The 27,050-nt window shown below is 32.4% G+C and overlaps 1 protein-coding gene across 1 annotated transcript in view; it reads right to left on the bottom strand.

Annotated features, from left to right (window-relative positions):
* Positions 1-9,775: 9,775 nt before the first annotated feature.
* LOC145303504 (E3 ubiquitin-protein ligase parkin-like) overlaps positions 9,776-27,050 on the bottom strand; it is a 72,410-nt gene continuing 55,135 nt past the window's right edge. Inside the window, exons 8-10 of the mRNA XM_080144937.1 lie at positions 18,745-18,825; positions 15,841-15,952; positions 9,776-10,885 (exon numbers count right to left, since the gene is read on the bottom strand). Of these exons, the coding sequence (XP_080001063.1) occupies positions 10,782-10,885; positions 15,841-15,952; positions 18,745-18,825 (297 nt within the window). The 3' untranslated portion in view covers positions 9,776-10,781. The remainder of the gene's footprint in view (positions 10,886-15,840; positions 15,953-18,744; positions 18,826-27,050) is intronic.

Genomic DNA, 27,050 nt, shown 5'->3' with positions numbered 1-27,050 from the left:
GATTTAAATTTGAAACTTCTTTCTTTAAGTGACGGTACGTTTTTCATCAACTTTCAATTTTTCTTTTTTGTAATTGTTTACTTTCTGTGATTATTACATTTAATTATAATCCAGTCATTTGTTAATATTCCATTTAGTAAATAACTACAGCACAATCACATTGACACACCGGTTCTCGCCAGATCACTAAAGTTAAACAATAATGAGCCTGGCCAGTACCAAATGGGTGACCATTTGGGAAGGGTAGGCACTGTATGTACTACACCGATGATGAGTCTATTTAAATATTATCAATTTCTTATTTTTTAATAACTAGGGTTAATTTGATGCTACAGTTCTATCCAAACTATTTCCCCTAGATATAAGTTGGCAGGCAGGTGAAATGGTGGGAGGGGTTAGAACTAAAGTTGCTATAAAAGAACTTACTTTGGATTGAAGGGTGCTATAATTAAAATAAGGTTGAGAAACAGTGTTCTAAACAAATCAATCAAATGTTTTAAGAAAAAACTAAAAACACAAGAAACACAAAATGGAACAAATACATAATTGCCAAGGCTGCTGCGAAGAAGGTGGGCTCTTTTTACTGTGTTAGAAGATTACTCACACCTGTATCTCTACAAAGCCACTATATGCCCATGCATGGAGTATTGTTGTCAAATCTGGGCTGGTGCGATTTCCACTAGTGTCTCACTCCGAGACAGAGTTAAAAAAAGAGTCACCAACCTAATAGATTCTGCACTAGCAACCAAACTCTAATCTCTGTCGCATCACTGAGATGTGGTATCTCTGTGCCTGTTTCACAAGTATTTTAATCGCATATGCTCTGATGAACTCAAAGCACTCAAAGTAATCCTTAGCTGTAATTACTCCCGACAAACCAAACAGCAAAATCCCACCCTTATACTGTTCGAATTCCTAGATGCCATAAAGCTTTCTACTCAAACAGCTGCTATGCTTTTGAATTCCCTCCTGAATTCATGCTTCCCTGATTGTACTGACATGCAGAAGTGAAATGGAACATGTACATCAAGTCTGTTGCCAAGGTCGCTGGAAAAATGGTGGGATCCTTCTACCGCTCCAGTAGACATCTCACTACTGATGCAATTCTTTATCTATATAAAAGCCAAGTATGTCCAAGGATGGAGTACTGCTGCCACATCTGGTCAGGGGCTGCTAAAAACAGCCTATCCTATTTTGACAGAGTACAAAATAGACTTCGTGGCTTAGTGGGGGATGCCCTTTTCTCTTCCCTGCAACCTCTCTCCCACAGAAGAGACATTGCGAGCCTGTCTTTGTTTTATCGTTATTTTCATGGCAAGTGCTCGTCTGAGCTCCAATCTCTGGTCCGCCTCGCCAATCTTTCATGAAAAACACCTGTCTAGCTGAAACCACTGTCAGTACTTTCCCCCACTCGTTATCTGTGCCTAAATCAAAACGTAGATTCCATGAACAAAGCTTCTTTCTTAGAAGTGCACTCCTGTGGAACTCTCTTGCGTTTGCCTGTTTACCATCTGACTACAACTTAGATGTTTTCAAGTCCAACATAAACAAATTTCTGATAAACCGCCCCCAAAAGTAAGACACTTTATCAAATCTTCATTACTAACGATTACTATGATATTATCCCATTGATTACTGTACACACAATAACCCTTATCCCGTGACTGGTGACTACTATGTAAAAAAAAAAAAAAAAAAAGTTCAAGTGTATGTGAACAGACATCTCCTTGCCCAACTTCCCTGCATAGTATCCCTGTAAATTTGGTTCCAAATAATAGCCCCTTACTTGTGCTTGAAATAACAGTATAAAAAATTTTAAAATTAAAAAATAAAAAATTAATTCTTTCAATGATCTTTATTTAAAAAAAAAATATTACAGCAGATAAGTTTGTTTGTTTTTGTTTTTGTTTTTTTTTTCAATCAAAAAATATTTTAAAAACTTTTTTTTTAATTGCTGTCTCTTCTGTCAATGAAGGCCACATTCAAAATTCTTTTTTATAACAATAAAATAACAATGAAAATCATAGAAAAAAAGAAAGCATTCAATGAAAATGATAACTAAACAAGATATTATAAACCAGAAATAAAATAAATAGTTAAACAAAGACATTTTCCAAAACTGCAGTTCTTGGTGTGCCATAAAACAAATTTTTTTTTTTTTTTTTAAATTAAAAAACGATTGCATATCACTTAGAATTATAAACAAAATAATTCTGTATAATAAAAAACAAAAACTTAAATTGTACATAATGTTTTCAGATTTTTTTTCTTCCTCAATAAAAATAGTTAGCAAGAGGGAGCAATAATTTCTTATATATGCATAAACTCAACAATGAGCAGGACTCTTTAACAGCGTTTCTTAATTGAGAATAAGTGAGATAAACTCATACATGTTTGATTGGTTAATTTCATAGTCTCCACTATATAATAAAGTGTAATGTGTATTTATTGGTAAATATCTTTCTGTCATACAAAAGTCTGATCACAGGATAAGAGAAGAGAGAACATAAATCTATTACTTTTATCAGACTTTTTTCTTTTCCATTTTTTTTTTTGTTTTAAACTTTCCAAATTTTTTTTCTTATTTTCTCCTACACATTCATTTTTAATCACTAACATATTATGCTTTTAACATCCAGTGCCATTTTTTTTTTCAATGCCTAACCAGCCCTCATACCTCCCAATAATCAAAGAAAGAAAATTTTAAAAAATAAAAAGGGTTACTTTTAATGCATCTAAAACCAAGCTTCTCTCTTTACATCATCAACATTTTAATCCACATTTGTCATCAATTGAAATGAATGGCTCTCGTCTTCAGGAGGCCTCAAGTTTTGACAAGCTTCTGGGCTTGACCATTACTCCTGATCTTAAATGGAACACGTATATCAAATCTGTTGCCAAGGCCGCTGGAAAAATGGTGGGATCTTTCTATCGATCCAGTAGATATCTCACTGCTGATGCTATTCTCTATCTATATAAGAGCCAGGTACGTCCAAGGATGGAATACTGTTGCCACATCTGGGCAGGAGCTGCTAGAAAGGACTTGTCCTGCCTTGATAGAGTTCAAAATAGACTTCGTAGCCTCGTAGGAGATGTCCTTTTCTCCTCCTTACAACCTTTATCTCACAGAAGAGATGTTGCGAGTTTGTCTCTGATGTATCGTTATTTTCATGGAAAGTGTTCAACTGAGCTTCAATCTATGGTCCCCCCTCGCCAAACTTTCACAAGAAACACTCGTCTAACTGTAAACACTATCAATAATTTCCCCCACTCTTTATCTGTGCCTAAACCTAAACATAGATTCCATGAACAAAGCTTCTTTCTTAGAACTGCACGCCTGTGGAATTGTCTTCCGTTTTCCTGCTTTCCGGCTGACTACAATATGGTTGTGTTCAAGTCTAAGGTAAATAAGTTCTTGATGAGCCGTTCCATATAAGTTATTAAATTTACCAAATTTTCATTACTAATGATTACTATATTGACCAACTTCTACTGTACACTCTTTAACCCTTATCCTTGAGTGGCCTCTGGGCCTTGATAATGTGGTGATGCCTTTGTAAAAAAAAAAAAAAAAAAAAAATATTTTTTTTAAATAGGTCATCAAAAATCGCTCATGTGTTTTTTTTTTTTAAGTTCACTCCTATCCTATTGAAATTTTTTAAAAAAAGTGTTACAAAGATTTATAGTAGCTAGCAAGTTAGACAACCCACACTATCTTAAATAAATTTATTAATAACTCCTCACATCAAATAAAAAGTAAATATATTTTTTTAGATTTTCAGAAATGATAATTTATTTATACATGAAAAATTAAATTACTGGCATAATTCTATGATCTTTTATGAATATTTTAGTAATATATGTAGATAAATGATGATGGAAGATGTATGCAATATTACTAAACACAGACAATAATTTTTTGATATTGGAATAAAGAGATAATCATTTTTAATTAAAAAAAAATCATTGGGAATAGTTATGCTTGTACTGCGGCAGTGTGAATCTCCCTTCATTAATCACTCAGTGGATGTTACCTCATATAGATTGACTAACGTATACCACTTAGCAGATATGATACTTATGGCAGCCTGACAACGCCATTTACATTGTTTACTCTTCAATACAATAATAAAAAACAAAGAAGTGCTTTCTCCTGGGCAATGCTACGTTCAAACACTCTTGTTCTATCTAGTATATTGAGCACTATTATAAAATACCACTTTCCAGATATGCTACTTTATTATTACTATTATGATTTCCAGGCAATGCTGACTATGTTTTCTTGTATATATATATATATATATATATATATATAATATTTATCATGGGACCTATGATAAAGATAAAATGAGAAAGATGGGTATATATATATATATATATATATATATATATATATATATATATATATATATATATATATATATGTTTACTGTTTTTATGGGTAAGAATTCCAACAAAGTGCTCGATTAAAAAGAAAAACTTTTTCGATATAAGAGCTTAATACTTATTTATTTATTTAATTGTACAGAATTTCAGAAAAACATTGGTACCGTCGGTTTCAAGACCAACATAATGGGGACCAGTTATTGGTAAATCGTAAATAATGCTAGGCTCTTGTCAGCCATGTTGTTTCTCCAAAAAAAAAAAGAACAACATGGCTGACAAGAGCCTAACATTATTTATGATTTACCATTAACTGGTCCCCTTTATGTTGGGCTTGAAACCGACGGTACCAATGTTTTTTTGAACTTCTGTACAATTTAATAAATATATATATATATATATATATATATATATATATATATAATGGTTACATAGACTAGTTTCCTAGATGTAAATCCACTGAAACCTGTGTGATTACTAAAGAGTGCTCAATGAAGAACAGATCAGATATGTAGTCTGTTTATTATACAAATATTATTGGTTACATATGTGCATACGTGTTTCAGTGGAATCTCAATTTAGAGAGATCAACCTCATTAGACCGAGAAAGGAAATGCTATTGAAACGAAACTCAAGGTTGATTCATTTTGTATATAAAAAATATACCTGAGTGTGATTTACACTCTGGAAGAAAGGGTAGGGGGTATGGTTTGTGGATGCTGACAATAGAGATTTGGAGGAAGGTGTAGTAAAGAAAGGGAGTAGGAGGAGAGGTTTTATATATACATACATACATACATACATACATACATACACACAGCGGTTTTGTGAAACATGTAATTTAAGTGTTACAAAGATGGAAAGGTTGAGAAACACTGTTCTAAATTATTACATTTTTAATGAATTGCATTCATGGGACGACCGAAGAAATTTACTTTGAAATTTAGATTTTCAATACCCATGTTGAATACTCTTTACCATTACCAAGCAGTTGTTCGTTAACAGATTGAAACGAATAGTTCAAAAAGCATACAATAGCATAAGAATTAAATTTTACTTTATAAATCATAGAAAAAATAAAAATTGCTTAATCTGTCTCCGATCTCATCTAATAAAAAAATATATTTTAACAGAGATAGCATTGAATCTGACAAATAAATATTTCATTAGACCTACTGCTGTCTGTTTCTGTTTGAAAATATAAATAACTAAAACTATATTTGAAGACTTAATAACCGACAGATTTAATACATACAAAACACAAATGAAAGCATAGTCTTCAGCAACACCAAGTCAGGATGGCTTAGCTTATGATAGAATAATAAACTCAATCCTAAGCATGGTTCTACAGTATTATATTTTTAATGAATTCTGTTTTGTTTTCAAATTCAGGTTTTAAACATCTGCGTTGCACATGTGTATCATTACTAAATAGTTATTCACTAAAAACTGGAATGATTAAAATACATTGAAAATAAAACGTGTTCTTCAACTTTCTGACTTTATGATTGACTGATCAAATTTTTCAAGACCAAGAAAATTCTTGATTTTTACAGGAGAAAAAAAAAAAAGTTATCACTTATATATCAAAATTGTTATAAAGTATCACCAAAGAGACGATTTTATATGCATTGCTTTTCAATGTGCAAACAAACAGACGAATAAAAAGGTTTCAGTTTTCAAATAATATCAATTTTTATTAACCAACTTCAAGTCATAGATTGTGAATGTTGTGTTTTTTTTTTTTAATAAACTATGTCATCCTTTTGTTACGTCAGTATTGGTGACATCATAAAGGATCTATTTTTAGTATCTTTATCCTAGTTAAGTGAATGATGTCATCCATTTTTGATCTAATTGAGTGCACACGGAAACAAACAAACATACAAGATTACAAAATTTGCTGAGTTTAATATATAGTAAAAAATAAAAAAAAGGTATTGACAGAGAGACTAAAAAATTAAATGAGCTATACATATAAAAAAAAAATGAATGTTGGTCTCACAGAATTAAGGAGAAATGAACCTTGTCTGGTGGTTTATATATATATGCGCTTAAGAACATCTTAATTCATGTAGATTTTGTATTTATTATTACAAAGCTAACTCTTTATTGAATATATATATATAAGTTTCGTGGTTAAATTTTAAATTCTAAAAAAACAACATACAGAGACATATATTCGATTTAAGAATTTATTGTTTGACAAAAGGAATATAGAGAAGGGGTTATTTTAATTTCCTTAATCCATGGATTTTCAACAACCTATATATATTGGCAAGTTTTTAACCTTCAAGTAGTATCTTTTTAGCTCCTTACATCAAGTGGTTGCATGCCATGCTTTGTCTGAAGCAATTTCCATTAAAAAAATTTTTTTTTAAATACCATAAAAACTTCCAGCTTGATTAGATAAGTTTTGAGATATCCGTATATATACGTGGCATAACTTTAAAAATAAATCACATAATATGGAGATGTAAGATCCAGATAAGCCTTTGACCCGTCCTTACGTTGTCAAAGATGTACAGTCTCACAACTGACTTATGCTCTTATTTGTTATAGTATAAATCAGATTTCTTTGAATACCTTTTGAGAATCAAAAAGCAAAGATCCAGAAGCAAAAAGCTGACAAACCTTTTTCGGAAAACGAAATTTATCATTTTTCTTTTCTTTAGAAATGCATGCCAGAATGTTAAGTCAACCAGATATGACTCTTATTTTTGCAGAAAGAAGAGTTATGTTAGAACAGTATCAAATATGTATGGTATAATCACATTGACACACCGGCTCCTGTTAGATCACCAAAGTTAAGCAACATTGAGCCGAGTCAGTACCAAATGGGTGAACAATTTGGGAATTCTAGGCACCATATGTAGGAGGACGTCGACATCCCCTTGCAAGAGTTGCAAAAACCTAACACTGTCATCTCCCCTAACAAGGATACACATGTGACTGGAGACCGCTTGTTAATTTCATACTCCCATGGAGTATGAAATTTAGAGGAAGCCAGTTAAGCCTGCATAGGGTTAGTGCCATTTCCAAATATCAAATATGGGACATCTTTTAAGTTGATTCACAAGTGAGGATCAACTTTTATATATAGTCTAGCAGGCATCATCAATGTTGTGCATTTCACTTTCATATATCATCACAATAATTTTCGATTTCAATTTATAAATAAAATAAAGTAAAAGCTTATCTTTGTTGTTTATGGATATTTGGCAAAACGTTGGTAGAAAATACCCTAATATATAGATAATTAATAGCACCATTAGATTCTTTGTCAAATTTTACTTGAGAGAAATAGTTTTATATTGGTATATAGTTTTGGTTTCAAGTTGTCTAGACTATATAAATCAATAAAAAATAACAGATGGATCTAAAATAGATTATCATATTGAAGATATATTTATAAATTAAAAGTTAACAGAAAAAAATAAAATACTACATGTTTAATCAAGGAATAATAAAGTTGAATATATATTAAACGGAGAAATCAAAGTAAATGAAGAATGCAACTTGAGAATTGGTTTTATGATACATTTAAAGCTAACAATTAGATTTTGTCTATAGTATCAGAAGTAATACGAATGATTTGATGGATGAGTAGAAACATTATTTCAAGGGAGCTAAATGATGTTTTAAACATATTTATAATTTTTATAAGACATCATATAGAATGTTGTATTTAGACATGAAAATTAGAATGTAATATTTAGACTGAAAGGCATACAAAAAAATAGCAATAAAACTAATAAATCAATCAGTTATAAGATAAGAAAATTAGGATTAGTTACTTTACTAGAGAAAGGATTTATAGGTAATTTAATTGAAACTGTCAAAATAATGAATGCAGTTTCAAAATATGATGGACATTTTTTAATATTTTTCTTTGATCTGGAAGGTTAAGTCAGATTTCAAAAATCAGATCTATTATCGAATTGTGTTTTATTTATATATATATATATATATATATATATATATATATATATATATATATATAACTACTTCATTTAATCACATAAATTAATATATGAAAGTATAAATTTATGCATAAACTTTAAGTATTTACTTCAATAGTGCTCAATATGTAGGTAGAGCTAGGTAGTAAGTTATAAAATATATATATCAAGAAATATATTTTTGGAACAAATTACTTTATAAACACTAGTATAGCATAGAAAATTTTAAGATGGAATTCAATGAATAAAAAAATAATGGTAAAAAAGGAATTAATGGATTTTTTGGTGAAATTTCAGATGAAATATTTAACAGGATTTGATTTGTATATTAATGTTGTATTCATGTAAATACCAGCATTATTTTGATTTATATTAATGTTGTATTCATGTAAATACCAGCATTATTTTGCTTTTTCAAACTACTGTTCTCATCATAATTATTATTTGAACAATGTTTCAGTTGATGTAATCTCTGACCTTCTTCAGATGTATTTCCTTAAATTCAGGAATCTGTCTAGAATTTCAAACAAAACCTTTTATTTAATCCACGGGCGCAGTATGCCATCATTCCTCCAGCCATGACTGGGCAGAAATCCTAAGTAGTTCGCAATTGTATTTTGAGTGTCGCCCCACACTGAAAATCTCCAAAAGAGTATAGTTTTTACAACTGAATTTTACCAAATACTCTATCCACTATCCATGGATCTTTGTAGTCAAAAATCATAATAGTGTAAATGTTTATGCAATAATTGTTGTTAAGGATTAAATTGAGATGATAGTGAAAAATGAAAAGGCTCAAAGAAACATTACAAACAAATCATGATAATTACATATCTGAACAGACAGACAGGTAAGCCATAATTATAGATATTTTAATTTATATCAATCTCTTCCAGCATTTTTCTGCAGCAGATGTATATAGTAAAAGTTGAAAACACATTTCACTATCTAATTTTGTTATCACATAAAAAATTATATTCGTTCTCAAATAAATATTAGTATATCTTTTGCAATTATACAATCTATTTCATGTGCTGTTATTTAAAATGTTTATTGTAATCAAATGCTGTATGCAGCCAAGATTGCAATTGGTGGTGTCCTGCTTTTAAGGTTTTAAAATGTATATCAGAACAGTGCAGATATAAACTAAAGTCAAGTAATCTATATAATTGATACATTATTATTGTTTAATACTACTAATCAAATATTTATTTAAATAACAAATGCAATAACATAAAAACACTACTTTTATAAAACATATTTTGAGACTTCAAAGTTCAAAATACCACATCTGAATAACAGTTGATCCTAATGTTTTCATTTTAATTCCCTTTGACCAACTACATTGACTTTATTCATAAAACTGCCATGTAGTGAGCCTGTGATTGTATGCTTCTCGCCTAATTAAAATAGACTAAACATAACTATAATTTTTATTATTTTTCTCTAGGCCCTCACCCAGTCTATGTCTCCACCAGTTAGAACAGCTAATATAGATTATAAATAAGGAAATTTTTGTAAACACCTTATATGCTGTCTATATCTCTATATATAAAGTTGAGCATGCGTTTCAAGGAGAGAAAAATTAATCAAATATATATTTCAACTCATCTCCAATAAATGAGACATGCATTTGACTAAATATTGTTTATATCAATATAAATTTGTTGCGCCATTATAATTTTGTCAAATATTTAATCTGAAAACATTTACACATTCTATCATTAATGCACTTAATTTAATCAATCCAGTGATGACCCGTAATCTTAGCAACTCCAGGTAACCCTACTAGATTCAGATAAAAATTTTGTGGCAGACATGGATCGTCAAACAAATTCAGTTCGTGAATGTTGAAACCATGGTTGTAGACAGACGGTTGCTGGAATTTGATCTCCTTGGAATTGATGTGATTAATGAGCTATTTCACTTAATACATTTCTCTTAAGGCATTCCATGTCCGGCTAATCTTGGAATTCACTGGTGCCACAACTTATATGTCCGTTGTTGAATGGACAGAGGATATGGAATTGGTTTAAGTCATGGACCAGATCAAGCGCATTCTGTCATTACAAATTATGAGACAGTGCGTTTGCTGTGTATTAGTAGAGAACAGAGATAGGCATTTCTGACCTTATCATCCCTGCACGTGCTTGGTGCTTGCTAATTTCAGTACACTTGTTAAGATTTTCAAAGGGCACTTCACCTGATTCAGTCAGGTACACACCTTGAATCTCCTTGATCGCATTAATCCTAAGAAGGAGATCAAATATCTGCAACTCATCAATCAAGATTAAGACTTATTACGTTCGCCAGAATCTTCAATAATCAGAGGTTATTCTTAAATTAACATACTTCATTGAACATGTTCTCTGTCAAAAACTGTGGCTTAATTTTTACTTAGCACCGAGTTAAATTGAAATCAATGTAAAGAAAATATCAGTCCAACCAGTGGTCGGCCATGCAATTTCGATCCCAAGGTTTCACACAAATCCAACACCATTCATTGTCACATCTCGAGCAGTACATATGGTTACAACCACCTGCAAAGACAGTTGGAAAAAAAAGCATTGCATAAATCTTTGAATGAAAAGAGAGAGAAAGAAAATTGATATGTTGTGTATAACGCTAAGCAAGCGTTCAACAACCACCTGTTCTAGTTAGTGTCAGTTTACAAATATGAGCCATCTACTCATATGTAAATTATACTTAATTTGCATATCACTGCATCTCACTATGATGGAGGGGCTTTAAGCTGCGAGTACTTCTTGTACTTCTTCTTGTGCCCTCCTGAACATCTTCCTTTATCTCTTTCCTTTTCCTTAGAGATCTAGATCTATCACATCTTTCCCTATAATCGCAATGTTCCTCCTCAATATACTGATCTTCCTCTTCTGCTTTGTCCCATTCTATTTCTTCCTCTTCTAACTCGTCTCTCTCTACTTCTTGCTCCGCAGTCTCATTCTGCAGTAACTCTTCAGTTATGTCACTAATGGGCAGCTCTGAAAGTATTTCCTCATCCGATTGTTCTCCTTGGCATCTTATTTGGTCAGCATGAGCTAGAACACTGTTCCCATTTTCTTTATTTAATATTGCAGTATTATGTCTTTTCTGCATAATAAATTCTGCTGTCTTGGCTTCCGTATTCCTATTTCTTTTGTACCACATCTTTTGATTTGTGGCATATGACATAGTCAAAGGGGATCTTAAATATCTGCCCATTAAGGCAGATGGACTTTCTGGCCTGCTTGCATGCAGAATTGTTCTATAACTTAGTAATAATCTTGGTAGGAAAGCATTGATTTTCTCCTTCTGTTGCACGCATGTTTTTATGCCCTTCTTTGCCGTCTGCACCACCCTTTCCGCTATCCCGTTACTTTGATGGTGGTAGGGAGGGGTCTTGTAAGGTCTGCATCCTATTTTTCTTAACCATTTATGCAAATCAGCATCCGCAAATTCTGATGCATTATCCGTCACCAATGTTCTCGGTATCCCATTTCTTGAAAATATTACGCTTAATATTTGCTTTACAGTGGTACTTCTTTTATCAGGTACTCTCACCACTTCAGACCAACCTGAATATGCGTCTATTAATATTAAGGATAGTCCTATCTAATTGGCATAGGCATGATCCATGTGTACTCTGCTCCACGATTCTGCTTCTCGAGGCCACACATCTATTTTCTTTTGCTTGAAATTCCTGAGTTCTATGCATTTTGTGCATCTTTTTACATAGTCCTCTACATCTCTTGAGTACCGCAGCCACCATGCTTTCAATTTTAATCTTCTTTGCATAGCTGCCATTCCACAATGTACATCATTGTATACACTTTTTATAACCTGTCTCCTTTGTGTTTCTGGGGGAACTACCAAGTCTCCATTACATATTGCCCCGTTTTCTATACTCAGTTTATGTCTTATTTCTTTGAATGGTTTTTCAGCCATTGAACAATTTCCCCAGTGATTCTCTTATCCTCAACACTATTCTGTTTAATACTGAGTCATTTGTAGTTTCAGTAGCCATTTTATCTACAGATATTACATCGGTTTCTACAAGGTGCAGGAATGTGTTTTCAAATTTCTCGTCATTTTTGTCCTTATCCTCTCTATAAAGCCTCAATCTAGATAAGGAATCAACGTGTGGTATCATATTCCCTTTAACATACTCAACGTCAAAATCGAATGCCATCAGTCTGATCGCCCAACATAATATTCTGGACGTTGTAACTTTCGGTAGTTCTTTTCTTGGGTTGAAAATAAATTCCAGTGGTCTGTGATTACTTTTCAACAAGAATTTTTTCCCATCAAGAACTGTCTTGCTCTATCCGTTGTCCACACTATGGCTAGTGCCTCTCTTTCTATATTAGAATAATTGTGTTCAGTCGTTGTTAATCTCCTCAATAAGTAGATTATGGGATGAGCATCTTGTGACAAAATATCGGATACGGAATATTCACTAGCGTCAGTAGTTAGAGTTATGTCCTTCTTAGGGTCAAAGATTTGTACTATTGGCTTTTTCGCTAGAATCTGTTTTAAGTTTTCAAAGGTTTTCTGTTGGTGTTCTAACCAAATGAATTCCACATTTTTTTTTAACTTCACAAATGGTTCTGTCAACTCATTATATTTTGGTACATATTTTCTATAAAAATTTACCAAACTCAAGAAAGACTCCAACTCCTTTTTATTTTTTGGTGTAGCCACTTTTAGAATTTCCTCTATTAGCGCTTCATCTGGATAGATCCCTTCCTTTGATATTGAGTAATCCAAAAATGATATTTCATTACTGTTGGTTACACACGTTTTTGTATTTACTGTCATGCCAGCGTCTCTTAGCCGATTCTCTTAGTATATTTTCAGTTTATTTTTTTTTCCTTAAATCATCTTCATTTAAATCTCCAACACATATATCGTCTTGATAACAGATGGTATTTTCAACATTTCCTATTACTTTTTCAATAGCTTTTTGAAAAATTGCTCTTGCCGTTTTTATGCCGTATGGCATCCTTTTCCACCTTAACAGGCCTATAGGTGTGTTTATCGTCATCACCTCTTTAAAATTTCCATCTATGGGTATTAGGTGGTAAGCTGATTTTAGGTCTATCTTCGAAAATACTTTCATTCCGGCAAGTTTATGTAAAGCTACTTCCACATTCAGAATAGGGTACGAGTTGGCACAAACTTTATGATTCACCCCTATTTTATTTCAGCTGATGTAACATCATATTTTCTTCAGGTGTATCTTGCTGAATTCTAGAATCCTTCAGAAAACTATATGAAAGAACTTATTGAGTAAAGGATAAAGTACAGAATGGAACAATAAAATTATCACCTTAGAAAAGACAACATGATTCCATTTCTGTTTGATATTTCTTCAAAAGTCATTTCTTCTAGTTTTCGAGGGAAAACCATTGTAGCAATATTCACAACCAGTGTTAGCCATGAACAAGTCAGTGATTTCATTCTCCTCTACTCATTTTTTGTTGTCTTTGAACTTTTTGCATTAACAGCGAAGCAATGAATCCACGTATCTCTGTATTCCGGGTCTCCAAAGACTAGAGAGTATTCTATCAGCAATGCCATTGATATGTCGTGTATAACGCTAAGCAAGCATTCAACAACCACCTGTTCTAGTTGGTGTCGGTTTATAAATATGAGCTATCTTCTCATATGTAAATTATACTTAATTTGTATATCACTACAAAAATTAACAGAGAGAGAGAAGGAGAATCAAATAGAAAGAAAAAATGCTTCTGAATTGTTTTTAGATAAGGATTGATTATTTGTATTATTGAGAATTGTGCTCTCATCTTGAGTGTTATTCTCACAACATCTCAGCTGATGTAACATCACATTTTCTTCAGGTGTATCTTGCTGAATTCTAGAATCCTTCTGGTAAACTCGGAAAACTATATGAAAGAACCTATTGGGTACAGGATGGAATGATAAAATTATCACCTTAGAAAAGACAACATGATTCCATTTCTGTCTGATAAAACCGTTTTTTTTTTTGTTGCAGACCATCTACTAGTTGGCCAGTTGTGTACAAATCCCAAGAGCAATAGGAGCCTTCTATCATGTCTGAAAGTGACACAATGTTTAATGAGTGAGATCAGAGATACGTTGCTGTATAACTCATGCTCTCTACCAACCCAAGTTATGATAACAGGACCATTGTTAACATCTTCAAAATGCAAATCCAGATGATTCAACAAAGTTTCCAGCCACAGTTATGGTCTTTGGTGTGGTTTCAAGTGAGGGCCACATCATGCCACCTCACATCTTTGAAGTCGACTTTAAAGTGAGCACCAAAATGTACCTGGATGTGCAGATTCCCTGGTACAATCAGGTGGCTGCTGGCAGACCCTGGGTGTGGCAGCAGGACTCGGCGCTGGTCCAAAAGTCCAAAGAGACCCAGGCTTGGCTTGAGAAGGAGTGCTATAACTTTATACCTTTTTCTCACTGCCCCCCTCCTCCCCTGATCTGAACACGCTAGACTACTTCGTTTGGTCATACGTTGAGAACATCACCAATATGATCTCCCACAACACTAAAGCCAGCTTGATTGCCGCCATCCACAAAGTATTCACTGAGCTCCCACTGGCGCTTGTAGAAAAGGCATGCTTCCAGTTCTGGACCTGTATTGAGGTGGTGATTGAGGCTGAAGGCGGCTACATTGAATAGATGTCAGCTCTACTACATAATCAAGTTACCTGAATTGATTTTTTCAATAAAAGTTTTAAAACAAAGCTGCAATATTGTTTTCTTTAGGACAACAAATTTATCGTTCCATTCTGTACTAAATAAAATTGAGGTCTAAGTGACACTCTTCTTGAGGTTGAAGGTTCATTTCTTAGTGCCAACAATACTAAGAATACAATTACAAATTTCTTGAACTTCTATCCGGTCATGGCTTTCCTTGTGGATTAAATAAAGGGTTTTGTTCAAAATGCCGTACAGATTCTGGAGTTCAACAGAAGATTCCAAAATTCAACATGATACACTTTGAGAAGGTTGTTGGTTACATTGGTTGAATCGTTATAAGAATAACACTTAAGATGACAACAATAATCCAAATAATACAGAAAGAAAGCAAAGAAAGAGAAACATAAACAAGACTTAAAAAAAAACAAGTAATGAACAAAAGAGAGAGTGAATGAAAATGAAAGAAAAAAAAAACAAGTGTGAAATTAGAGAGCAAAAGAGAAAGAAAGAGAGGAAGAAAAAAAGAAAAAGAGAAAAAAGAGTGAAAGAAAAGAGAGAGAAAAATAGATGGAGAGAGAGGGAAAAACAGAGAGAAAAAAGAGAGAGAAAAAAAGGAAAAGGTAAAAGAAAGAGAGAGAAAAAAGAGAGAGAGAGAAAGAAAGAGAGAGAGAGAGAAAAAAAAAAAAAGAGAGAGAAAGAAAAAAGAGAGAAAAAGAGAGAAAGTATGAAGATATTTTAAAGTAAGAGGATTCCATATTTTTCCTTTTCGAAATATAACAACTAAAGATCATCTTACCATTTTTCTCCGTCTTCACGTTGCAGTTTGGACAAGATTTCGTGATTTGTTTGATAATTAACAAACTTTCTCTCTCACTTTGAGATTTATTATCACCACTTTTTAATGACGGCTGGAAAAATAAAAAGATAAACATTACCTTTAAAACTATCTGCTCTTCATTAGAATCAATTACAGATCATAACAAATAAGAAATCCAGATGATAAAAAAACAAACGCTTTGGTGACACAAAAATAAAGTTTTGCAAGAAAAATGCACCAGGTTTGACCTTAAAAATATAAAATTTATATTCAACTATCTGTATCTATCTTATTGCAGTGATGTAATTTGACTTTCGGGTTGCATATTTTTTTAAACTTATACAGAAAAAGAAATAACTATTAAGTGTGCTGTTAAAATATAACATAAGTTGTTGCTTTGGAATTACTTTAATATTTCAAATTACGAATTGTCGAGATGAGACTACATAATTTTTAAAAAATAAACTGTAGCAAATACATTATTATGCTGCTAGTAATGATGGTGATGATGATGACGATGATGACGATGACGACGGCGGCAACCTTTGTGGCTATACAGTCGAAACTGGAGTTGTGATAAGGAGACCTAGGTTTGTCGAGTGATCAGGATCCGCCTCTCAAAAAGGCAAGCCAATATGATCAGAGCTAGTTAATAATATGGCACAACAACAAATGAAAATTTGCTAGTCAGAATCAAAGTGTGACATCTCAAGTAAAATGCTATTTAGGTCCAACTTTTTTCAATTTCACAAAATAAATTTTTATATTAGATTTCTCAGTTGTAAATAGATCAATAAATCACATAGATCATGTTTTTCTTTATATATTTCTCTAGCGTCTCTTTTCATTTTCTGTGTTCCTTTATGTCTCACTAGCTGTATCTAGCCAGTAATAGCTAAAAGTTTTTTTACTTTCATTTTTTTTTTTTTTCTTGTGAATATCACATGCTAACCTGCTTGACAACATCGCCGCTGACCCCAACATTGTTTCCGTGGTTTTCTTTGTCTTCTCTTCTGACCATGTCATGTTCTCTCACATTGGCAGCTGCCGAGTGGGATGCACAGGGGTTCATATATATAGAAAAATAAAAACAAAACACAAACCCTCAACACATTCTGAAAATATCGGTTGCATTCCGGTGGTGTTTGTGACAGACTTAATTCTCTTAGGGCTAAAATCTTAAGTATTAAGACTATGGGCATCAGTCAACTGATTAATTCATTTCCCCATCTGCACTGAGCCACAGCTTGCGTTCAACTGTGTCCACTTCACAATTGTCCTCAACTGGACACTATCCTTAACTCTGTCATCAACCGTCGCAAACCCAAGATGGTCTGTAAACTGTTCCTAACTATTGTGAACTCTCACAAAACTCATTGCCACTTCTAAAAATGACCGTAAACTAATTCTAAACATATTGACCTCCTTTGTCTTAATCATCACCACATATTGACCAGCAATCTTAGCTTCCTCTCTGAACAACCCCAATATTTGGGGGAGGAGGGGTATCATCAATAGTATCACATTTGTTATTTTTACCAAATTATTTTTATCAAATAGGATTTTGAAAGTTAAATTTAATTATTGGTCATTAAATTATTAATTCCATCAAATCTTTTACTGATCTGTCTGTTTGAAGCTGAACTATCATCATCATTTAGTACTAAATTCAGTTTTATAAAAAAAATCATTTTAGTTGTCACATAGTTGATTTCATTTATTTCAATAAATGTTCAACTTGCAGTAAATAATAATTTTTAAAACGTGTATTTATCAAAGTTACACATAGACGTGAAACATCCACACACACACAGATGTACAATATCTTATCTGATAGTTTTAATATAACAATTAACATTGGAACTGACACATCTGGCTTAAAATTTATTTTGTATGTTTTTTTTTTCAATAAATGTTGTGTAGTGGAACAACAGTGAAAATAAGAACAATCAAGTCGAGGTTCGGTTAAGGAACAAGTGTATTAACAATAATGTACAAAGATAGGAAAGCGTGTATATCTGTTGGCCACTCGGCTAGCAGTTGAAGTGCAGTCGCATCTCTCTCACCGGTGTTGGAATTACTAGCGCTATTTATAGTGCTAATCTGTGTAAATTCCTCTATTCAAGAAAGGCCGGTATAACACCCCCTTTTGAAAATATCTCGTCTGGGATTAATAACATTTTTGTTTTGGGTTCACCCTACTCAATTCTGTTAATTTCCGTTTTCTGTTTGATCTTCTGTTTTCCTTACTAATGCTGATCAAGAAAAATGAAATTTTTGTTGGCCCAAAATGAGGGAGGATGATGCTTGAGAGAATGGTCTTGCCAGTGCTGCATGCTGTAATAGTCAGTTATAAGTGATCTGACTTTATTAGAACACTTCACTGATATCACTCCAGAAATAAAATGGTGTATGCAAGCTAAATCTGTTAAATGGTCGATATATGTTGGATCAAAAGAAATGACATGAGAATGATATGATGGATATGTAATGTGAACCTTAATAACAGGATTAGATCCAATGACCTCAGAGGAAGATCAAATGTGGACAAGTTAAGGAGATAGGTGAAAAACAGGAGACTTCATTGATTTGGTCATAGCAAAAGAATGGATAGACTGGGTTAGTAGAATTACAACAGTTGAAGTAGCAGAGTCAGTTGGTTGAGAAAGGTCGACAAAAAAAATAGAAGAAAGAGATAGAAACGGATTTGCGAGAAAAAGGGATAAATAAATCTCTAGTCAGAGATACGTTAGTTTGAAAGACAATTTTTAAAAAGCTGTCCAACACATGTCAGCATGTAAAGCAAGCATTAAAATGGCAACAATGATGATGACGACAAAAGGCATTATGTGAGTAATAGTAGTAACATGAAAAGAAACTTACAAATTCACTTCCTTCCACGGGCTGCTGATGTCCACAGGCACCACTATGGCTATCACAGGAACACATGCGACAAAATGAATGCTATATCAAAAAAAAAATTTTTTTTAATTTAAAAAAAAAAGAGAAAGCAGATTTAATGTCTCCCTTTCAATTTTAATCACTTTCAGTTAAATTAATATCATTATTAAATATCACATTAATTTTAATTAACTTATTCGGCGTACATAAACAAATAATCAATGCGACAATAAAGCATATTGTTTTACTGTGTACGTTTTCAGCATCCCAATTGTTTTGTTTTTTTCGCATTTGAATAATCCAAATAAACAATTGTTAATACTTTCTGCCTTTTTTTTTTACATCGTTCATTTTCTTATTATAAGTTATTTTAACGAAATTTTCTTACAAATAAATCTTCTTTAACCTGTTGACAACCATAAGAGCATTTTACAATGGCGACTTACCCACCGCCTTCATTTTTTGTTTTAATTTATTCTCCATCTTTTAATACACCTTTCTTAAAAAACATTCATACATTTTCTTCAACACTCCCAACATAAACAATTAACCCAGAAAATATTGTTTTTTTAATTTGTGTTACAAATAAATAATCAACGCAAAAATACACTTTCAGTATCCCAATTGTTTTTTTTTTCACGTTTAAATTAAAAGATATATCAAAATTTGAATTTAACTTTAAGTATTATGGTATCGGTTCAGTGAACATTTACTTATAAGTATGACAAACCACTTGAATTATAATTCAATGGCTGTAAGGGTTTTTTTTTTTTTCAAAAATAAATAATTATAAACAGAATGACTCCTAGAAATCTATCTTCTTTTTTTTTTTTTTTTTTTTTTTTTATTACATTTTCACCCCAAACAAGGCACATTGCCACTTTGGTGTAGGGGGCTACTATCAGGGGAAACAACTACTGGGGTACTATGTAGGGCTTTGGGCAGCAAGATGTTGGTTTACATTGCACTTGAACTTCTGCATGTCAGTACAGTTGGGGAAGCAGTGACCTGGAATGGAATTCCAAAGTCTAGCGGTTCTGGGGAAGAAACTACCGGAGTAGAAAGATCTTTTACATCTAGGGATCTCTACAGTGTGGGGGTGGGATTTTGCAGCTTGTCGGGTCTGTCGAGAGTGTTCATTCACGTCGTGGGGGCACAAGTGCTTGCAGTTCATCAGAGCATTCACCATTAAAATACTTGTAGAACAAGCAGAGGGATGCAACGTTTCATTGATGGGACAGAGGCTGAAGCTTAGATGCCAGTTTTGGGCCTATCAGATTTGCGACTCTCTTTTGAACCCTGTCAATGAGCGAGAGACTAGTAGCCGATGCACCAGCCCAAATATGACAGCAATACTCCATACATGAGCGAATGGTTGCCTTATAGAGGTACAGGATACTTTTGGGTGTTAGTAGTTTTCTAGCACGGTAGAGAGAGCCCACCTTCCTTGCAGCGGCCCTGGCAATGCCCTCGATGTAATTGTTCCAACTCATGTTTCCTGTGAACGTTAGGCCAAGGAGCTTGAAAGACGTACTCTCAGATAAAGAGTCGTTGGCCATTGCTATAGGTGGTAGAGAAGATTTCTTGTAATTATTGAATGAAACCAGTTTAGTCTTGGCGACATTGAGCATGACCATCCATTTTTGTCCCCATTCCACTACTGATTGGAGGTCATCCTCTAGTGTTTCTGCCATTACTTTAGATATATGTTCATTTGTTTTCCTGTCATGCCTGCTATAGAGTGTGGTGTCATCAGCATATATACCCATCCCAGAGGCAATTTTGTCGGGGAGGTCATTTATGAATATCAGGAACAGTAGAGGTCCAAGGATAGATCCCTGGGGCACTCCCGCATTTATATCATATTGTTTAGATGTACGACCGTCGAGGACAACCTGGATTTTTCTCTTATCTAAGAAGGATTTAATTATGTTAAGTATTCTACCAGTGATACCGTATGATCTAATCTTCCTGAGGAGACCCTCATGCCATACCCTGTCAAAAGCCTTAGATATATCTAGAGCTACCGCTCTGCCCTCTCCCGCTTTGTCCAGTGAATGGTATATGCGTTCAGAGATTACAGTGAGGATGTCTGCTGTGGAACGGGCTTGTCTACATCCATATTGTTGGTCGGTCAGAAGTTTAGCATCTATATTCTTTTTTGATTTTAATATACTTTCATAGAAATGTTTCTGTTATGTCACAAAAAAACTATTTTCTTTACATCACAAGTGTCACATTCATACATTAATTCTATAGCTAATATAACATACTGACCCAATGGATCACGAGTAGTCTAGTATAACCTAAACCTTTGATCTTAACCTTGAAAAATGGTGGTCATGATTGGTTCAATTGTGTGGGTTATAAGAGAGTATACATACAACCTTAACCTTGAAAAATGGTGTACACCATTCCTAGGTGGAGGACCATCATCATGCCAGGTTTAATCATGATCAATCCAGTGCTGTGGGCTGTAGGACAGTTGCACAGACACACAAATGCTCCTACTTATATATACATATTCTATTATATATATTGTATTGTTTATTATATGTATTATATATTCTATTATATAATCTATTACATATATCATATACTAGCATGGGTGTCCGGTGTTGCCCGGGTGTTTGGAGGTGTATGCTAAGCAAAAAAAAAAAAAAATGGTCAATTTTTTTTAACTTTGACCCCTATTATGACCCCTTAATATTTATTGTTTTGGGCTCGAATCAAGTTATTAAGTTAGATCCATGTCCAAGGAACTAATATCTAAAATGTCAAGTGTTTAGACCCAAAATTGTCGGATGGTAGAGTTCTAAAAGGTCAAATCGTTGAATTTTAACACCTTAACAGCAAAATTTCTGGCCGAAACCCGATCACATCGATTTTCCCAAATCTCAGTACCCGGTATATCAAATTTCGAGTCTGTAGACTAAAAATTGACAGAGTTATTGCGTAGGGAAATGTACACAGACACACACACAGACACACACACACGTTCACTTTTATAGATATATAGATTCCATTTTACGTATATAATATATTATATGCTATTATATATATTTTATATATATTCTATTTTATATTATATATATATGCTATTATATATTATGTATGATGGCACAACGGATTATATTTTCTATCAGGAGAACAAAACCTGTTTAAAACAATGATGGAAAAAATATAGACGTTAAGTAAAATAATAAAACAATAAAAAATTAGGATTGTGGATTGACACTGTTCTTTAGTCATTGGAATGTAACTTTCTTGTATATATGCGGATGTTTTTAACAACTTGATTATCTCTATATATATAAAATGAACTCATTTTTCCCCTCTAATTTTGACCTTAATAGGATTGAAAAATCAAGACGTTTCATGCAAATGTAATATGCACAAACTGCAGCACATTATCTGAGGTGTGTTATAGGCATATTACCGCTACACTTCTTTGATAATCATGGATTCTTATATTTTTTCTGGTGAAAGTTCACGGCCAAAATTGGTTAGAAGCAAGGGAAGTTGTAAAATCTTTTCTCTCAATTAAATTCCTCTTACCCCCGCTACCACTTACACCGTTGCAGATCCGTTCACAAGGGACAGTACGAAGAAACACCGGTTTGGGTTCGTAGTGGACTGAGGACATAAATGGATGGTAACATTCAATGCTGCCAAGACTAAACTTTTTTCCTTTAATAATTACAATCTTCTCAACCACTGATAGCCATAGCTAATGACACTCTACCTGAAAGCTCTTGTTCAAATTTCTCAACTTAACGTTCACAGGGAACATATATATATATATATATATATATATATATATATATATCAAGAGCATTGCCAAGGCTGCTACAAAGAAGGATGGGGGGCTCTCTCTACCATGCTAGAAAGCTACTTATGCCTGCAAGTATCCTGTACCTCATGCATAGATTATTGTTACCACATTTGGGCTGGTGCATCTGCTACTAGTCCCTCACTCATAGACAAAGTTCATAAAAAAAGTTGTCAATCTAATAGGTCCCGCACCGTCAACCAAACTCCAACCTTTATTCCATCGACATCCTGTGCCTATTTTACAAGCATTTTAATAGAAGATGCTTCAACAAACTCTAAGCCCTTGTACCCCCTCAATGTAAATACTCCCCGACTAACCCAACAAGCAGCAAAATAACGCCCCTACACTGTAGAGATTCCTAGATAACGGAAAACTTTCTATTCAAATAGTTTCTTCCCACAAACCGCTAGACTTTGAAATTCCCTCTTGGGTCTCTGCTTCCCTGACTATACTGACATGCAGAAGTTCACATGTAATGTACACAGACATCTTGCTGCTGAACTCCCTACAGTGTCCTTGTAGATTTTGTCCCTTTACATCCAAGTGGCACTTTGCCTTCTTTGGGGTGAAAAAGCAATATAATATTCATGTAGTAAAGATTTAGAAGGCTGTCACAATGCGAGGAATGAAATATAGTCGTTGTTGGTAAAAGTAGACGAGAACAAGTGGCGATTTACAAATCAATAAATACATACACATATGTTTATATATACATATATTTATTCAGTTGTATTAGGTAAAATGTCTTATTTTAAATGTTACAAAAGGCAAGATAAGTTACTCTTCCGCCTGTATATTCCGTACTTTCATCTTACAATTTAATGAATACAACTACTGATAAAAATTAATTTAACATGAATTCTAACCAAATAAAAGGTAAATTTTAACTACCTTACGCAGTAGCCCCCTTCCATACCACCAATTTCAAAAGCACCTTTTTTCAGCTAGTATGTTTCAACAGCATTAACAAATATGGTGAAAAAAGGAAATTCTGTTTCAAATAAAAAAAAGTCCTTCGCTCATGCAATATTTACTGTAATGAAATAATAACGTTATGATATCGGAAGCCATTGTTAAAATGGAGAGGGTGGTCTTTTGCCAAATAATTTGTGCTTTCATCTAACAATATACGAAATAAAAGCAGCAAAATAAAAAGATTTTCTATAAAAAAAGCAAACAAGTATATAACAAATATATATATCATATATAGTGTATACACATATACATATATCTACATGCATCGTGTATATATATATATATATATATATATATATCATACATATGTATCTCATAAATATATCTAATATATCATATACATACATATATAAATCATATACATTCAACCTGTTTATATCTATCCCCAACCCAACACGTTACGCATAATAATGATGAAATAAGTGATTTTTTACTACATTTTAATTAAGAAATATAACAATACAGTTCATGTTTTCCCTACTTCACTTTAAAATTAAGCTATTTCCTTCTTTAAAAGGAAAACATTAATAAAAATGTATCATTTTTTTTTAATTTGCCTTTTAATTCTATTTTTTATGCAATTATTTTCATTTTACTCAAATATACAAAAAATTGGACGGATTTTAAAAGTTGGATCTAAATAGCATTTAAGCTAACAAATCAAACTTTGATTCTGACTAGCCAATTTGACTTGTTATTGTAATATGTTATTGGCAATATAATAACATACTTCTATACATTTTATTTAAAATTTACTTAGTTCAGCAGCATTTATATTACTCAAATAATATAAGGGGGATAACTCATATTTGAAATCGAAAAATACAGGCTGTCTAAAAAGTCACTGAATAGTTTTGAACTTAAATAGATTCTTTATTTTTGAGGATATCTTTCTGTAATTTTAACAAAATCTGACTAAGATATTGGGAAATCTTTAAAAGAATGCAAAATTCAAACAAACTTTATTTATGAAAAATAATATCTTTTAAATATTGCTTATTTCCAGCTTCATATTTGTTAACAGACTCTTTCTTTAAGATATCCCCACAAGAAAAAGTCGAGGCTAGTTAAGTTTAGGGAACATGGTGGCCATTTGACATTGCCATAACGAGAGATAATGTTGTTGCTAAAGCATTGCCTAAGAAGCTCTATAGTGCCTCTCACCATATGTACATGATGTTCAATGCTAATTAATTTCCAAAATATTATCTGTAAAATATCTGAAATAGAGAAATAAAATAATCATTAATGGTAAAATCAATCCTTAAGTGACTTTTTGGACGCCCTCTATCATAAAGTTTACAGCTTTCTGTGTAATGCCAGGTAGGTATAGTAAGCCTACAATACCAGACAAAAACAAAAGAAAATCTAAATACATTTTATTTCTCACATCAAAAATCCTGTAGGAATTCCAGGGTTGCTGACCATTTTCTTTCTTGTCAGAGAAATAAAACAATTGTTTTCACTTAACTCATCACAACAATATAAATCATTTACAAATAAATTGTCTATTTTATGCCATTAAAAAATTGTCAACAATTCTGTTTTTTTGCTTTCTCAATTTTGGAACAATTCATTTGAAAATGGGTAAAATATTTTTCCATTCAATTTTGACCTAAGAACCAACCATAGTCTTCTCTTGTATTCTTTTCCTGTTATTTCATTCAGTTAAGTTTTTTTATTTTATCTAATTCCACAATTCCTAAGTAGGTGTATTTTTCTTCTCCAACCTCTTTTACCTTTTCTCCATTTAAAATCATTCATTCTCTTTCAACAATTTTTCCCTTTTCAATTTCAGGGCACCACACTTCTTCATACCAAATTTCATATCTATGTCATTACTGAAGATGTGAACAGTCCTCACAGGCATACTTAACTGGTCTTCATTCTTTGCATACAACTTTAAATCATCTATAAATAATAATTAGTTTACTCGGTACTCCCTATTTCTTCACTCATAACATGCAGTTACTTTTCATAATATGAACAAGGGTACCATATGCCAAATAGACAACAAGGGCAACAAATTGTTTCCCCGTGAAAAATCCCTCCTTTCACACGAACTTCCCCAAAATCTTCCTCATAAGGAATTGTGGAATTAGATAAAATAAAAAAACTTAATGAATGAAATAATAGGAAAAGAATACAAGAGAAGACTACGGTTGGTTCTTAGGTCAAAATTGAATGGAAAAATATTTTACCCATTTTCAAATGAATTGTTCCAAAATTGAAAAAAATAAATAAATAAAAATTGAAAAAAAAAAAAAAACGTCAATGACAACTTCAATTGTTTTATACTTTTTTCCAAAAAAGTCTCACACATTTATCGCTATTCGAAAAATGTTCATATCAAAATGGCAGGAAAAGCTCATGCTTCACCATTGTTTTAAATAATATTAATATTAAATAATATTAATATTAAATAATATTAATATTAAATAATATTAATATTAAATAATAGAATTAAGTCAGTAATTTAATTTTTCATTTATAAATTCCTATCATCATTTCTGATGATAAAAAGAAAAAATATCTACTATTGATTTTTTTTAATTTAGAGTGAGGATTTCTTTTTGAATTCATTTTTGATGAGAGGGATTGTCTGACTTGATATTTGTTTTCCAATCTAAGTCATTCTATTGCTTTTCTATTATTTCATTGGGATAGAATTGAACTATCAAGAGTTGAAAAAAATATGCGCATCATTTTTAATGATTAATACAAAAAAAAACATCAATCTTGACTTTATTTTCTTCTTTTAATTTTTGCCATTTCATCTTTGCTAAGCAAATTATCTCATTTAATCCTTCCCTATTTTAATAAACAATAATAAAAATTTGTATGATGTGTGTACCCGTGACAGAAAGAAAATACCATATTCCAAAAATTACATAGATTGATCAAGTAGTTTTATTTTTAAATGATAAAATCAAATTTTATGACTAACCGAAGAACGACTGTCTCCATGAAAATTTGAAAACAGTCTCAGAAAACAAGGGAGATAAGATAACATAATTCAGTAAAAAGTGAAATTCGAAATTTTTAATATTTAATTTCAAGGCAAACCAATGGTCTCTACTTAATTGTGATATTACAGTAATGAATATACCCAAAAATTATGAAATACGATAATGGTGAAAAATGTTATTAAAGAAAACATTTTTTTGGCAAAAAGTAGCAAAAATAAAATATTTGGGTAAAAAAAAAATACCAGAGAATTCCAATGAGGAGGTAAATAGCATGTAACTATTGCTAATTTTTTAATAAATTCTGCATTAACAATCATAAATATAGGCTACTTGCCTTGTTTTTAGCATAACTGGGTTATTTCCCTTGTTATATCATGCGTTCCAAAAGAATATGGCGAGTGTTTTTTTACAATAAAGATCAAAAACTTATGTTTTTTTTATAGTACTTCTGACATGCCACTTAAGTAGATATCATTGTTTTTAATTGAAATTGACACAAAAAGTCAGTA

This window comes from Euprymna scolopes, chromosome 19, assembly GCF_053919585.1.
Source record: "Euprymna scolopes isolate OS-2025 chromosome 19, ASM5391958v1, whole genome shotgun sequence".
In the NCBI taxonomy this organism is placed as follows: Eukaryota; Metazoa; Mollusca; class Cephalopoda; order Sepiida; family Sepiolidae; genus Euprymna; species Euprymna scolopes.
This window is presented reverse-complemented; position numbering and strand designations above follow the sequence as displayed.